This window comes from Physeter macrocephalus, chromosome 3 (assembly GCF_002837175.3).
Source record: "Physeter macrocephalus isolate SW-GA chromosome 3, ASM283717v5, whole genome shotgun sequence".
NCBI lineage: Eukaryota > Metazoa > Chordata > Mammalia > Artiodactyla > Physeteridae > Physeter > Physeter macrocephalus.
In genome coordinates, this window is record NC_041216.1 from 1755339 (window position 1) to 1770860 (window position 15522).

Sequence of the window (15522 nt, forward strand, 5' to 3'; positions counted from 1 at the left end):
TGGGCTGGAAGGGAGTTGTGGGGAGATAAGGCTATAAAGGGATGCTGGGGTCCAGACTGTGAAGGGTCCCTAGAATGTAAGCCCCCTCCGTGTGGGCAGGGCTTTTGCTGTGCTTGGTGCACGGCTGTATCTTTGTGCCTATAAGAACGCTTAGGCAGGGCTTCCCTGGTGGCGCAGTGGTTGCGCGTCCGCCTGCCGATGCAGGGGAACCGGGTTCGCGCCCCGGTCTGGGAGGATCCCGCGTGCCGCGGAGCGGCTGGGCCCGTGGGCCATGCCGATGCAGGGGAACCGGGTTCGCGCCCCGGTCTGGGAGGATCCCACATGCCGCGGAGCGGCTGGGCCCGTGAGCCATGGCCGCTGGGCCTGCGCGTCCGGAGCCTGTGCTCCGCAGCGGGAGAGGCCACAGCAGAGGGAGGCCCGCATACCACAAAAAAAAAAAAAAAAGAACGCTTAGGCATAAAGTACATCCCGCAGCCCCCATACTTGTTGGATCAATGACAAGCTGAGTAGTTGACACTCAGTCCTGAAAATAGGAAATTTTAAGTAGGGAAGTGACATGGTCAGGTTGGTTTAGAAAGATTATCCTGGCAGCCAGCGTGGAGGAAGGCTGTGTAACACTGCATGAGCTGAGGGGGGCTGGAGCAAAGACATACTGTTAGACAGCAGCAGAAAGGAATAGTACTCGGACCAGGAGCCACTGTGAGATGGAATGTCGAGTGTGGGAGAGGAGTGAGAGGGAGGAGGTAGCACCCTCTCTGAGGTGTTTAGGTTCCGCAACTGGATGAATATGTGCCACAGAGAGAAACGTGTTAGTACTGGGTAGGATCCCAAGCACCAGTTCTAATACCTGCCCCACTTTCTCTGACCTACCCAGTTGCTAAATTCCAGCAGCAATAGCTTCCAGCGCCCCACAGAATATGCGAAGAGAAGGGGTGGAGCTAGGAGGTCAAGTGACTCTTTGCCTCACCTTGCAGCCTGGAGGGGGAAGAGAAGTATAGGACCTAGCCTGTCCTGAGTGGCTACTTGCCACTGGGCACTGTGCTCAATGCTTTACAGACGTTATAGTCATCTTACTGGATTTTCTCAAATGCCCCTGATGTTAGTATTAGCATTCCCATTCTCCAGAAGAGGAAATGGTTATTACTCGATTTTACTGAAGGTTACACCGTTATTAATTAGTGGATCTGAGACCTGAACACAGTTTGACACTGAAGTCACACCTAAGGTGTTTGAGAAACTAAAAGGGAGAATCAGGACGGAGGCAACTTCAGCTGTGCTGGGAGTCCAAGCCCAAGAGTCAGGTCAGCTCCTTTCTATCATTTGTATTTCTCTTCATTTGTCCAGGCTACATGGACCATTAAAGTGGCAAAATAAAAATGGTCACATAATGATTATAATACCGGCTTTAACTTTTAGCCAGATTTACATTCCAGCTCTAACACTTGGCAGATGTGTAAATTTGAACAAGTTACTTTGGTTTCCGTAACCAAGTCTGTAAAATGGGATTGCTGTGAGAACTAAATGAGCTTATATGAAACGCTCAGCACAGCGCAGAAGCTCAGTCATCATCATCATCATCATTCTAAGGACATGATCATGCCTCTGTTAGCCTGGACATCCCCAAGGCTTCCTTCAGAAGAGGGAGACGAAGCAGGGAGAGCTAAGAAACACCATCCTCCCCAACCACCAGAAGTTTCTAGCTTCCTCCCATTCTGGATCTCACATAAGTAGAGAACAAGAACAGTAGGGTGACTGTCTACACTTGTACTAACATGATAGCCACTAGCCACATGTGGCTCTTGAGAACATGAAATGTGGCTAGTCTGAATTGAGGCAGCTGTACATTTACCAGAGTTTGAATATTGAGTTAAAAAAATACCATATGCTAACACATATATATGGAATCTAAGAAAAAAAATGTCATGAAGAGCCTAGGGGTAGGACGGGAATAAAACACAGACCTACTAGAGTATGGACTTGAGGATATGGCGAGGGGGAAGGGTAAGCTGTGACGAAGTGAGAGAGTGGCATGGACATATATACACTACCAAACGTAGGGTGGATAGCTAGTGGGAAGCAGCCGCATGGCACAGGGAGATCAGCTAGGTGGTTTGTGACCACCTAGAGGGGTGGGATAGGGAGGGTGGGAGGGAGGGAGACGCAAGAGGGAAGAGATATGGGAACATATGTATATGTATAACTGATTCACTTTGTTGTAAAGCAGAAACACACCATTGTAAAGCAATTATACTCCAATAAAGATGTTAAAAAATAAAAATAAAGAGTCATGTACCGCACTGTTCATTGCAGCTCTATTTACAATAGCCAGGTCATGGAAGCAACCTAGGTGTCCATCAACAGATGAATGGATAAAGAAGATGTGGCACATATATACAATGGAATATTAGACATAAAATAAAATTGAGTTATTTGTAGTGAGGTGGATGGACCTAGAGACTGTCATACAGAGTGAAGTAAGTCAGAAAGAGAAAAACAAATACTGTATGCTAACACATATATATGGAATTGTAAAAAAATGGTTCTGATGAACCTAAGGGCAGGACAGGAATAAAGACACTGATGTAGAGAATGGACTTGAGGACATGGGGAGGGGAAGGGTAAGCTGGGATGAAGTGAGAGAGTAACACATATGTATAACTGATTCACTTTGTTGTAAAGCAGAAACTAATACACTATTGTAAAGCAATTATACTCCAATAAAGATGTTAAAAAATATGTAAAATAACTAATTTTTAGTATTATTTGTTAAAATGTTAATATTCTTATATACTGGGTTAGAGTAAATTATTAAAGTTAATTTCACGTGTTTTTCCTTATTTTTTAATGTAGCTGCTAAAAAATTGTAAATCACATTATGTGGCTCACATTCTATTTCTCTTAGCTGTATTGACTTAGAGGCCCTGCAGGATATAAATACGGAGCTGCAGATGTCCACCCATCCATCCATTATTAGAGTATTTATTATGTGCCAGGCACTATTTTAGGTGCTAGGGATATAGCAATAAACAAGACAGACACTGTTTCTGCCCTCAGAGAACTTACACTCAAGTATGGGGCAAAAGCAACAAATAATGTCTAGTCATGACAAGTGCCATGGAAATCAAAACAGGGTCAGAAGTATTTTGATGTGAGAGGAGTTGGTACTTCTGACAGGGTAATGAGTGAAGTGATATTTGAGCAGGGACCTAAATGTCGAGAAGACACAAACCATGAAAAGACCTTGGGGGAAATGTTCCAGGCAGATGGAGCTACAAATGTAAAGACGTTGGAGCAGGAACAGGCTTGATGTGCTGATAAGCTGAGCAGTCAGTAGGAATGCAGTGAGTACTAAGACTGGTACATCACATAGAACCTTGGCAAGAGTTTGGACTTTATTCTAAGTGTAATGAGGAATTTGGGGGTCATTTTTTACAGAGGTATTATAACCTGACTCACATTTTTAAGAGGATGACTACAGTCTCTGTGGAAACAGAATGGAGGGTGAGAATGGAGGCAGGGAGGCAAGTTAGGAGGCTACTGCATTCGTCCAGGCTAGAGATGTTGGTGGCCTGGACTAAGTGGGGGGAGGTGGGGAGGTGGTGAGCAGCAGTCAGATGTGGGATGTATTTTGAAGACAGAGCTGAGACGACCTGCTGATTGGTGTGGGAAGAACAGAATCAGGATGACTTGGGTTTCTGGCCTCAACAGCAGTGTGACACAGGTGCTGATGGACACAGAGGGACTGGTAACAAAACAGGTTTGGGGTATAACTCAAGACTTCCATTTGGGCACGTTAGGTTTGTAATGACATCAAGTGAAGCTGTTGGATAAATGAAGTCTGCATAAAACTCAGGGAGGGATCAGGACTGGAGACACACATGTGAGTCAAGAGCATATGGGTGGCATTTAAAGCCATGGGAAATGATTAGATCACCAAGTAGAGAAAGAAAAGAGGGCCAAAGACTTGGCCCCAGAGCAGTCCAAACTATAAGTGTCAGGAGACAGAAAAGATGCAGTCAGTGAAGCAGAAGATGGTAATATTCCAAATCAAAGTGAAGAACAAAGCTTTCGAGTAGGAAGTAGTCCACTGAATAAAATGCTGCTTGGACCACGGAAGTCTAATTACTCCAGGCACTTAGTAGTCCCTTCCTCCCAAGCTCTGGCTCCTTTAGGGAATGAACTTTAACATGTATGTGGGGGGGTTGCACATGGGCTTTAGTGCCAGAGATGTGGGCTCAATTGTTTTTAAGTTGTGTGACCTTAGGTAAGTTACTTATCTTCTCTGGACCTTGATATACATCGTCTGCATGCTCATCACTAAATACTCAAGTGAACTACTCCTATAGTATCCCATATGCACATGTTACTCTGTCACTTTTGTATTTTAACTTCTTCACACCTCTATGTAGAGATATTCTAGGACTGTCCTAATCGGCCAAAACAGATTATGCTTATAGCTATGGTCAGACTTTAATCAAATAGTAATGTCTGAGCCTGACCTCTGCCACTTTTTATCTGTGTAACCATGGGCCAGTTGCTTAATGTCTGAGATGTCCCAGCTCTGTAAAATAGGAATACTGTATAATACCTCATAGATGGTGGATTATAAAAAGATTAAATCAAACAGTTGGCTATGCTTGGCAGCATAAAAGCTCACTAAACAGTATTTATCATCTTTGTGTCTATACCACCAATACTCTCAATACTTGTGGACGGACTGATAACTTGAGAAGGTAAGGACACAAGCAAGCCTTCTTTCCCTCCTTCTGGAATGCTAATGTGGAGAAATGGAGGTAGCGTCAGCTGTTACACCCAGTGAACCAGGCAGGGCCAGCATGGTGGATTATTGAGGCAAATACAGATTGCTAATTATTTTGGAAAAGAGCAGGGATGTCTTCCTCTTCCACATTTTGTTGAGTGGATTCCCACCATCCACACTCTCAAGCCAGAAATTCAAGCATTATCTAAGATTCTTTCCTTCCACTCATTCTGCCACATCATATTAGTTGACAAGATGGCGATCTACTGTACTTTCAAAATGCCATACTTCATCAAGCCTAAGATGCCATCCACTGTTAAGACAAACCATTATTAAACGATGACATACTACTGACATCTAGAAGCATCTAGGTCTGAGAGATTAAAACGTAGGGGAAGAAAAGTACGTTTACAATGGATGAAACACACCACCTCTCAGTCCATCACCATCTTTGTTCAAACCTCCAACATCTCTTGCCTGGACTGGGTTGGAGGCTCCCAGTGGTTCCTCCCCCACTCATCCTCCACTGCCAAGATGAGCTTTCTAAAAAGGCCAATTTTACCAACTCCCTACCCTCAACCCTTCAATTAGCTCTCCTCTCATACCCACCTGGCCAATATTCTTCACTTTAGCTGCAATTCCCCAAATGTCATATTGCTTCTTGTCAGTGTCCCTCACGTGCTATTTTTTGTCTAGAATTGCTTTTCATCCCATTCCTCATCTACCTATCTCCTAGCTGTTAGAAGTTAAGAGTGTTCTGGCTGGGACCTATCTCACTCCACCCTTCCCGACTGGCAGGATCACTCTGGTTGATATGGCTTGTTAAGTGGATATCCCTTTGTTCATTCACAAATAAACTCCATCCAAAAATAAACCCTACCCTAACCCCCAAAGACAACCTTCCTACAGAGACGACAGTTGGAGCCTCCAAACAAGCTCTAACTCTTGTTTCTTTTTCAACACCCAAGCAGGTGTCAGCTCTTCCAAAAAGTCTTCTCAAATTCTCCAAACTGAGTTAAGCAGCCCTCCCCGGTGCTCCATGATATTCCATGTGCACCTCTATCATAGTCCTTCTTATACCATGTTGTAATGGCTGACTTGCTTTCTCCCCCACTAGACCGTGAGCTTCCTGGAAACGGGTCTGTCTTACTCACCTGTGTCATTCTCCAGCATCTGGAACCTGGAAGGCACTTAAAACTCAGTAATTAAGTATTCCTCACTTATAGATGGATAGATGAGTGAAAAATGGTTACTGTTTATAATCACTGGGTCCTAGTCCCCCTAGGAGATGCTACCTCCAAAATCACTTCACAGTGCCACTAACTTTCTCTAAGCTTGGTAACTGGCTTAATGAGGAAAGCACAATGGCACTACCTGGTGGTCAGTGTAGGGAGCACGCCTTATTGAACAAAAGAAAGTTTGTTTTGAATCACTGTTCTCTTCTGCTCCAGTGGTTAGGAAATGTCAAGGGTGAGGTGGATCTGTAGCAGTATTCACAAAACTTAAAAATGCAATATCCCCTGTAACAAAGTAAAAAAATTTTAAAAAGTGAGGTCGGTTTGCATTTTCAAGACAACCAGGAAACTGCAATGACACCACCTGGTGGTCAGTGCCAGGAGCACACCTTATTGAACGGAAGAAAGTTTGCTCCTGAATCACAGGGCTCTCTGTTCCAGTGGTTAGGATAGATGTCAAGGGTGAGGTGGATTTGCATTTTCAAAAGATCAAGCTGATGACTGAATACAGAATGTACTGGAGAAGGGACCAGAGGAGGAAGCAGGAACACTAGGGGGAGGTTATTTTGTCAGAGCTGAGAGTCGTGTCCAGATCTGTGACTTCAGAGCCACCAAGCCTAACCACTTTGTAATACTGCCTCTTCTACCCACAGCCTTCCTTCTCCCTCTCAACTGAGCACTGCGTCATACAGATTCTAAGATTCAAGGATTTCCACCTTCTGGTATTCATACCCTTAGGTAATTACCTCCCTTGAGTGTGGGCCGGCCTAGTGACTTGTTTCTAATTGAGCACAGCCAAGGTATGAGATGTCGCTGCCATAACTTCTATCCTGCTAGCAGACTCTCATCCTTGTTGGCTTTGATGAAGACAGTTGCCATGTTGGTAAGACTCATGTAGCAAAGAACTAAGGGCAGCCTCTGGCTAACAGTTCATTAGTAAACAGAGCTCCACAGTCCTACAAACCCTTGAGGAACTGAAATTCTGCCAACAATTTAAGTGAGCTGGGAAGCAGATCCTTCTTCAGTTGAGCCTTCAGATGAGGACACAGGCCTGGCCAGTAATTCGACTGCAGCCTTGTGAGAAAAGAAACCCTGAAGCAGAGGACCCAGTTAAGTGTGCCTGAACTCCTGATCCATAGAAACTCTGAAATAATAAATGTGTGTTGTTTAAAGCCACTAAGTTTGTGGTAACTAATGCAGCAATGGGTAACAAAGCACCTACTAAAAATGTCATTATCATGCAAGTCAAAACCTTCTGAAAATCTGGGAAACTTTCTGTAGTAAGAATCAACTACTATACCACTAGTGTGTGTGTGTGTGTGTGTCCCATTTCCTGCAGCCTCCCAGCCAGAGGCTTTCGCGGCTGCCTCCACAGAGCATCCTCCTGTGAACTGAGTGACCAAGTATCATCTGTGCGACCTTGACAGAATCTAGTCCCAACCTCTGCTAGGCCTTTGTGGACCATTTACAGCTCACAAGGAGCGAAGCTTATAAGGAAAGGCCACTAACACCAGGATGAGATTGTGGCATTACCAAGCAGGTCAACACAAAGGACATTCATCCCCAGAAAGGAACTTGGGCAATTTGATTTCAAGTACAGATCTCTCACTCCTTTTACAGCATGTTGTAATAGATTATATGGCACTGAAGGAAGTACAGCAATGCTGGCTATGCTATCAATTTAGCTAATTCCACTGAACAAACAGGAAGTGAGGTAGAGTCCCACAAGAGCTCAGTCAGAATCAGCATAGAGTAACTCAGCCAAAAAGCTTCTGTTAAGTTCCTGAATAATTCAGGTCAAAATGAATTATAACCTGAGTTAACTCATAATCAACAGGTTGGCTGTTTTTCTTGTTTCTCACCCACTGTCCTACTCTCTTTTCCACAATATTCTAAAGTTGCCACTTAATGGATTCTTCCTGCTGCAGATGGCGGAACTCTGGATCTCCTGCTCAGTGGGGCTAGAAAGTGGATTCATAACATTGTTAGAGGTAGCCTCCAAAATCTCTTCCAAGTCTAAAATTCTGTGAGTTTAGAGGCTGACTGTCCCGAAACCTGGCCATTGCTGCTGCCTCAAATTCTGCAGTCATCCTAGCTCAGCAGAAAGAGTAGAATGGGACAAGCCAAACCTTATCAATCGTGTAGAAATACCAGAACCACACACTCGCTCGCGAGCCAAGCCAAGCTGTTTATCTTCCACCAGTACCCAACATTCTGGTTCCCAGACGAATCTGAAGCTGGAGTTGCACCAACTGTTAAATAGCCACAACCCCAATTTCAAAAACACTTCTAGTTACTAAGAGACTAACAACAGTCCTCTCTGGAAAATGACTTGCCAATCTTTTCGAGGGAAGAAGAAACCCTTCTTTCTCTAATGCTCTGACTTATGGGAGAACAGATGGAGATAAAGAAGGAAAGTACACTGGCCAGTACTCTGAAACTGACTAGTTGAATATCTGTGACCTGGAAAGGATCCCAAAAGAGACTGATGTGATTCTTTACCATCCCAACTAAAAGTAATAACGACAGCAATTACATTCACACAGGACCACCTTCAAAGAAGTTCATGATTCCCCTACATGCCCTCGATTCTCACGCCACCTCCCATCAAGGCAGAGGCTGGGGCAACACGGAGGTGACAGGTCCTATAGCCATGACAGCCTTTGTCAGAGTCCACTCTCAGTGGAAGTGAAGCCCCGGAAGCTGGGTTCAGCGCTTGGAGGCAGAGCCACTGGCTGGCTTGGCAACTTGTTCACGATGCTGATTTTAGCATCCTGCTTCTCAGCGTTCTCATATGGAGCCCAGGACAAGTCGTGCTGCAGCTTGTAGGCACCAAGGAAGTCATGTGGACAACCTGTCCCCCATTCCTAGAGAAGGCAAAGGCGTCAGTTCTGATCAGGGCAGGAGATAAAGAAACTGAGCTCATGTCCCACTTCTACCACAATTTTCTTCTTTAGCCTTTCACTCCAGACCAGTCAGAATCATTCTTGGAAACCATGACATTACACATCAGATACCTCCCTTAACAGAGATAATGACTGTGAAATAATTTAAGCACGTGCATATTTTTCAGAGTCATGTCTGGGCTCATGCCATCTCCAGTTTTCTAGAAAACCACTTCCCAACCCCTATGCCTACATTTTCTCACACACAAACACACACCCAAGAACTTCTCAAAGACAAGAGTAGATTTTTGTGCAAAAATTAAATGTTCTTACCTTTGGAGAAATAATGGAAAAATACCGCTGACCACTCTCCCGTTTATAAAGGTAGTAAATGTTGCCAGGTTTTTTCACTATATTACAAGCTACATGGTGCAAGTCAGCATCTTTGCGAGCATCCTCCAATACCTAAGAACCGCAGAGATGTAACCAATTAGGTATTAGGTAACAGGCACTCATACTCAATGACCATCCCACTCAAACTCTGGAAACCGTTCAATGCCTAGGGTCTTGCTCCCCCGCAGCAGTGAATCATGACTGAGATCCAGATGATACTGAAGAGGAAAATTACACGATGGTACGCTACTATGCTGTAAAAATGCCTTTAGGAAAACTGTATTTCAAAACGTTGAGTGTTACTGGCTTCTGCATGGTTTTTACATTTCTTTCCAATTTTTCTGTGGTCAGTACATTTCTTTTATAACTGTAAACATAGTTTCCCCTCAAAATGCTTTATCTATCTCACTGAGCTTTCTCCCAGTGAAAACACTTAACCTCTTGGTCTTATTCTATTTTACTCAACACTTCTATATTTCTAGGAGGTACTGAAACAAGTAAGTTACGATGATTATAAGCAAGTTCAGTCAATCCTATGAACTAAGCGAAGAAAACGAACGCTTACCTAAAAGCCACTACTTACCTTCCTGGCTTGTTCTTGCAAATGTTTGATTTGCTCGGCTATGACTGTCAGCTTGTTGGTGGCATTTGCTCTGACAAATTCATTAGCCTAAGGTGAGAAAAAAACTGAACTGTGGGTCAAAAAAGGGGTAAGACTTCTACGATATTCTTATTTAGATCCCAATGTAAAGTTATGTCAACATCTTTGCTTATGCCTAAAATACTCTTCCCATTCTCACCATTCCCCCATGAACGCCCACTCATCCAGTGAGGCCCGGCTCAAACAGTACTGCTTACAAAAAGCCAATGCTGACACGACCCACACCACAGAAATAAGTGCTCCTTTTCTATTTACCAAAGCGTCTACCTTGTTCACTCTATAGATTCTAGTCACACTCAAAGTTTTCAGTCTTCCAACATGCCCTGCTCTCTCTTGCTTCCAATTAATATGGAATATGCCCTCTCCTCCACCCAATATGTTTCCTTCTTGCTCTTTTGACTGACTGACCCCACTTATTCCTCAGGTCTCCAATTTTTTTTCTCACATTTAAACATTTCTGAAATCAGGGATGGGTTTTACAATGAAAATCCAAAGACACTTGTGGTATGCCTCTTATCACATGCTATATAGGAACCTAACTATATATAGAAAGTATCTGTTAATCTGACCATTACCTCAGTTGAATTATTTACATCACACTTACTTATAATTATATTTTAACTTATATTTGCATTCCTAATTGTTACTTAAAATGTATTTTTAAAAGATCGCACTATGATGTAGACCTGAAACAATTATAATATACACAGAGGACTGTCTGCCATGTGCTAGGAAATTCAACTGAAGGCACTGGAAATTGCTTAAAATAAATAACTTTCAAAACTAGAAGAGACAGGTGTGACCAATTCATGTATTGGGAAGGATTATCACTCAGACATCAGAAATCCATCAGAAACTTCCAGATTACTTTTCACAAAAAGCTGATTAACTTTTTTTTTTTTTTTGGCCACAATGCACAGCTTGCAGGATCTCAGTTCCCTGACCAGGGATTGAACCCGCGCCCTGACAGTGAAAGCGCGGAGTTCTGACCACTGGCCCCCCAGGGAATTCCCCCCAAAACTGATTAACTTCTAGTGGCATACAATTAAGTTAAGGAAAAGAAAGTAAGAGGTTAAATTTGAACTAAGAAATATTAAGAGAATTTCCTGGTTAGTTGTGGAAGCTTAAGGTAAAGGTCAGGTATAAGCCATGTTATGAGTGAATAGAAACAACTGAGTAAACTGAGTCAAGCCTCTATCTGTTCCACGAATATACACTTAGCAATTACTGTGTGTCAGACACCATGCTAGGAACTGCACACATTGGCAAACATGAGAAAAAGGTCCCTGCCTTCGTTAAGATTACAGTCTAGGGCTTCCCTGGTGGCGCAGTGGTTGCGCGTCCGCCTGCCGATGCAGGGGAACCGGGTTCGCGCCCCGGTATGGGAGGATCCCACATGCCGCGGAGCGGCTGGGCCCGTGAGCCATGGCCGCTGGGCCTGCGCGTCCGGAGCCTGTGCTCCGCAGCGGGAGAGGCCACAGCAGAGGAAGGCCCGCATACCACAAAAAAAAAAAAAAAAAAAAAAAAGATTACAGTCTAATGCAACTATCCTTTAGAATATGAAACAAGTCACATATGTAATTTAAAATTTTCTAGTAGCCATGTTAAAAGTAAAAATAAATAAGTAAAATTAATTCTAATAATATACATAATTCCCTGGCAGTCCAGTGGTTTGCACTTGGCGCTTTCACTGTGGTGGCCCAGGTTCAATCTCTGGTCAGAGAAGCTGACTGGTCTGCAAGCTGCATGGCACAGCCAAAAAAGAAGAAAAAAAAATCTAATATTTTATTTAACCTAATATAACAAAAAAAATTATCATTTCAACAAGTAATCAATATAAAAATTGTTAAGAGATATTTTACATTTCATATTAAGTGTATATTTTATATTCACAGCACCTATCAATTTGGATGCTAAATTTTCATTGGAAAAACTTGATCTGTATTGAGACTTCATAAAATTTACAGTTGAGTTGATTAACATACTCAAATTGTTCCAAATATACTTACAAGTTTCCAGTAATTGAATCAATTAGCAGGTTTTAAAATTTAAATTAATTAAAATTGTTACAGGGAAGAACAGAATCTGACTCCATGTTGAATCTGTTTCTTTTACTTTAACCTTTGCTTTTCACTGCTTATGTTACTATAATCACTAAAATGATGCTGTCTATAGCATAAGCATACATAATGGCCTGCCTCGGGAACCCTGCTCCTCTGCCTGAATGTTAAACTAAAGTGCTTTTGTTCAGCTCACAAGGAGACATTCTGACCCTGCCCACCTGTGAATGGCTGCAAATAAGAAGAAATGAACACATCCCCTCCCCAAAACTAGCCAAGCCAGGAGATATTTTGCAAGACTTATGGCCTCTTTACTTCCTCATCTCTTCCCTCTCTCTGTTCTATAAACGAAACTGGCATTCAGACCCTGATAAGATGGCACTATAGGACATTAGTCTGCCAGCTTCTCGGACGCCCGGCTTTCCGAATAACGTCACTATTCCATGCCTCAACACCTCGTCTCCCGATTTATTGGCCTGTTGTGCAGTGAGGAGAGCAAGCTTGGGCTCGGTAACAAATTTACATTAAAATTTAAAACCCAGTTTCTCAGCTGCACTAGCCACACATTCCAAGCCTCAACAGCCATATGAAGCTAGTGGCTACCATATTGCATAGCACTGCCCTGGGGAGTGATACAGACACCAAAAAGAAAGATAATTAGTGTTGTATGTACTTGGAACAATGATGCACTATTATGAAGGAAATTACCGTAATTACGTGCTAGAAGCAGACCAAAGATAACAAATGAATGAAGCAACTGGTTTAATAACAGGGAGTGGTGAGGACTGCAGGAATTAGAATGCATGTGTAGTCTAGAGGCATTCAAATTCAATTTAATAATACTGTCATTTGGATGGGGTGGGGTATAGCCTTCTACAGATAAGAAGGCCTTACTGAGGATGTGACATTTGACTTGGGTCTGAAGGAAAGGAAAGGGCCAGCCACGCAAAAAACCAGAGAAGTGGTTTCCAGGCATTTCTAAGGCCAGTGCAGCTTAAGAGTAGTTAGTGAGTGGAGATATAAAAAAGAGTGCAGGGACCAGATCATGTAAGGCTTTATGGCCCTTGACACAAGAATTTGCATTTTGTTCCAAGGACAATAAGGCACCTTATGGCCAAGGAGAGAATAGGTGGTTCCTAAAGCTAAGATAGTTCTGGGTTAAGAGTGGCCTTACAATAAATCTCCTTTCTCTTAAGGGGGCAACAAATCTGTCATTTGTGTACAAATGAGCCTAATTAAAACAGAAATGAGAGAAAGAGTACTAATAATGATAAGCACAAACTCTGGCCCTAATCACTCTGCGGCCCTTTGCATATTGTCTCATTTAATTCTCATAACACCTTATGAAGCTGGAGATGATGAACTCCAACTTCACTTTCTCATTTTAGGAATCAGACTCAGAGAGGTGAAGCAACCTGTCCAAGGTTTCACAGCTAATAAATGGCAGTTAAAGATTTCAACACAGATCAGTCTGATTCCAAATTTCATGCCTTAAAACCAGGGTTCCCGAGCTTTCACACATGAATGCCTAAATGGCATGTTAAGAAGTCAGTCCGGCTAGAAAGTACATTTCAGTACACAGATTGAAATATGCTTGATTCTCTTTATCTCCAGAGTGTTTTTTCTTCAGCTTCTCAAAGACTAATACTGGAAAAATGGAAGTAGCACAATAATGCATCCTCTGTATTTCACTAGATTGATTATAGGTTAAAGGACAAAAACCGTGTTCCTTCTTTCTTTGTTTCAGGCCATTGTAATACACATAATGGTCACTCAGTAACCCACTGAAAATGTTTTGCCTAAGGTCTGACTTTGGGAGCCTCCCTCCCAATAGGTGATCTGATTAAACAGACACATAATGTTCTCCTAATCCATAAAAGTTATACCTTGCTTCCCACCTCTCTAGAAAAGAGAAAGCACACCATTTGAATCAAAGGAGCTTTCCTAAGCATTTGAAAATTTCTTAATTAAAAAAAAACAAAACTGAAGTAGAGAGATGTACATGTAAGGGAATTTGAGCACATTAATTATTGAATTTTTTTTGAGCAAAACGAAGGCCTTTGACCATAACCAAGGCCAAATGTGATCGTGTATACAAGGACGAGGGGGATAGCATAAGCTTTAAAGTAGCAAGGGCCTGTACCTGTACATATCAAAGAGGGCTCTACAACTGGACGTCTTGGTAAGAAAGATTACATGAAATCTGGTTTTTCAAGAAATTTAGATCTAGGAGCTCTCCTAGTTCACACACTGCACTTTACAGATAAAGAAGCTGAGGTCCAGAAAAAAGTAATTTATCTCAAGTCACAATGCAAATTAATATCAAAACTGAGATTAAAATGCATGTGTCCAAACTCCCAGTGCTATTTCTGTTATGTCATATTTCCTCCTTATTTTACTTCTTTTGGCAATCAATGTCTAAGCACTGGGCTTGGGAATACTGTGTCCAGTGCATGAAGACAGAGGGCAAAACTTAGAGTCCCTGCCCTTCTAAAAGATTTTAAGCTCTACAAGCCCTCAGGTCAGAAGTAAAGATCTTAGGGAAGCAGTTTAAAGTAAGCGAGCTACTCATCCCTGCAGAACTGCGTTAGAGTGATCTTGAAAGGTCCCTGGAAACTTCCCTTCACGTGTCAAATAGGAAGAATAACTGTACTGCCTACCTGACAGGGCTGTCCTAAGGCCCAAATGAAATCATGAATATTGAAAGTACTGTGCAAACCTTCCCACGAAGGGAGATTACGGGCACTCAATTTGTAGCTGAAGGGGTCTTTGGTCTCAGATCAGTTGGAGTCAAGCCACCGACTGGCCATGACCATCAGTTTTCCCCGCGTATAAAATGGAGACGAGAACAAATGCTACCCCACACTAAGTGGCTTGGAGGACCAAACGTGCACGAAGCTGGTCATTTACTTCCCCAGCCGCGCCTCCTCACCTTCTGCACCTGCTCTGCGAGCGCCACGAGGTCTAAGGGGTCTCCGACCCGGTGGGTGTGGTAGGGGCTCACCAGGGCCAGGCCGCCGGGGGTCGGGGTGAGCTCCACCAGGGCTCCTGCGACACACACACAGGAACACAGGCCGTGAGCACCCGCCCTCGGCCTCCCGCGGAGCCCGGCAGACTAGCTACTCCGGGAGGGCTTCTTTTCCCCATCTGACTCCCGCCCCGCCTGCCTCCCCAACCTGCCGCCGACAGAACTCCTTGGTTTTCTATGACTCCCTGGGTCGTCCCGGGCGTTGCACCGTCTTCCATGACAGCACCTTCCTCTCCCTACTACCCGGGCGGCGCGAGACTGCAGAGCCTGCGCAAGAAGGCCCATGGGCGGAGCTTCCGTGTTCCCTGGCCATTGGGCGTAGGAGCTGCCCGGAGCTCGGAGGCGTGGCTGCGGCTGACGCTCCTGGTTCCGCTGAGGGGCGGGGTCCAGGCTGGGGGAAGGCCAAAGAGGCGGTGCAGCCTCCTGGGCGTGCACTGCCGGGTTTGGGAGGCGGGGCTTAACTCGGGGCGGGGCTTCACTCCGGGGCGGGGATTCCCGGGG

General features: G+C 43.8%; 1 protein-coding gene across 2 annotated transcripts; it reads right to left on the bottom strand.

Moving 5' to 3' along the window:
• Positions 1 to 8347: 8347 nt before the first annotated feature.
• On the bottom strand, positions 8348 to 15306 carry C3H1orf50 (chromosome 3 C1orf50 homolog). Of its 2 annotated transcripts, none has more exons than XM_055082619.1 (5): positions 15174 to 15306; positions 14926 to 15041; positions 9856 to 9942; positions 9213 to 9344; positions 8348 to 8861 (listed from the first exon to the last, which is right to left on the bottom strand). In XM_055082619.1, exons 1-5 carry the CDS (start codon positions 15304 to 15306, stop codon positions 8661 to 8663), a joined length of 669 nt encoding a protein of 222 aa, XP_054938594.1. In that variant the 3' UTR covers positions 8348 to 8660. The 2 variants fall into 2 exon arrangements, with proteins under 2 accessions (XP_054938594.1, XP_007110116.1); XM_007110054.3 differs by having other exon boundaries at positions 15170 to 15292.
• Positions 15307 to 15522: the final 216 nt, after the last annotated feature.

Bases quoted from the DNA above. Each gene is read 5' to 3' on its own strand.
- C3H1orf50 (XM_055082619.1), bottom strand. From the start codon at position 15,306: ATGGGCCTTCTTGCGCAGGCTCTGCAGTCTCGCGCCGCCCGGGTAGTA. The intron at 9,943-14,925 runs GTGAGGAGGCGC...TTCTCACCTTAG, and splicing joins TCGCAGAGCAGGTGCAGAAG to GCTAATGAATTTGTCAGAGC. The intron at 8,862-9,212 runs GTAAGAACATTT...TGCCTTCTCTAG, and splicing joins TTTCCATTATTTCTCCAAAG to GAATGGGGGACAGGTTGTCC.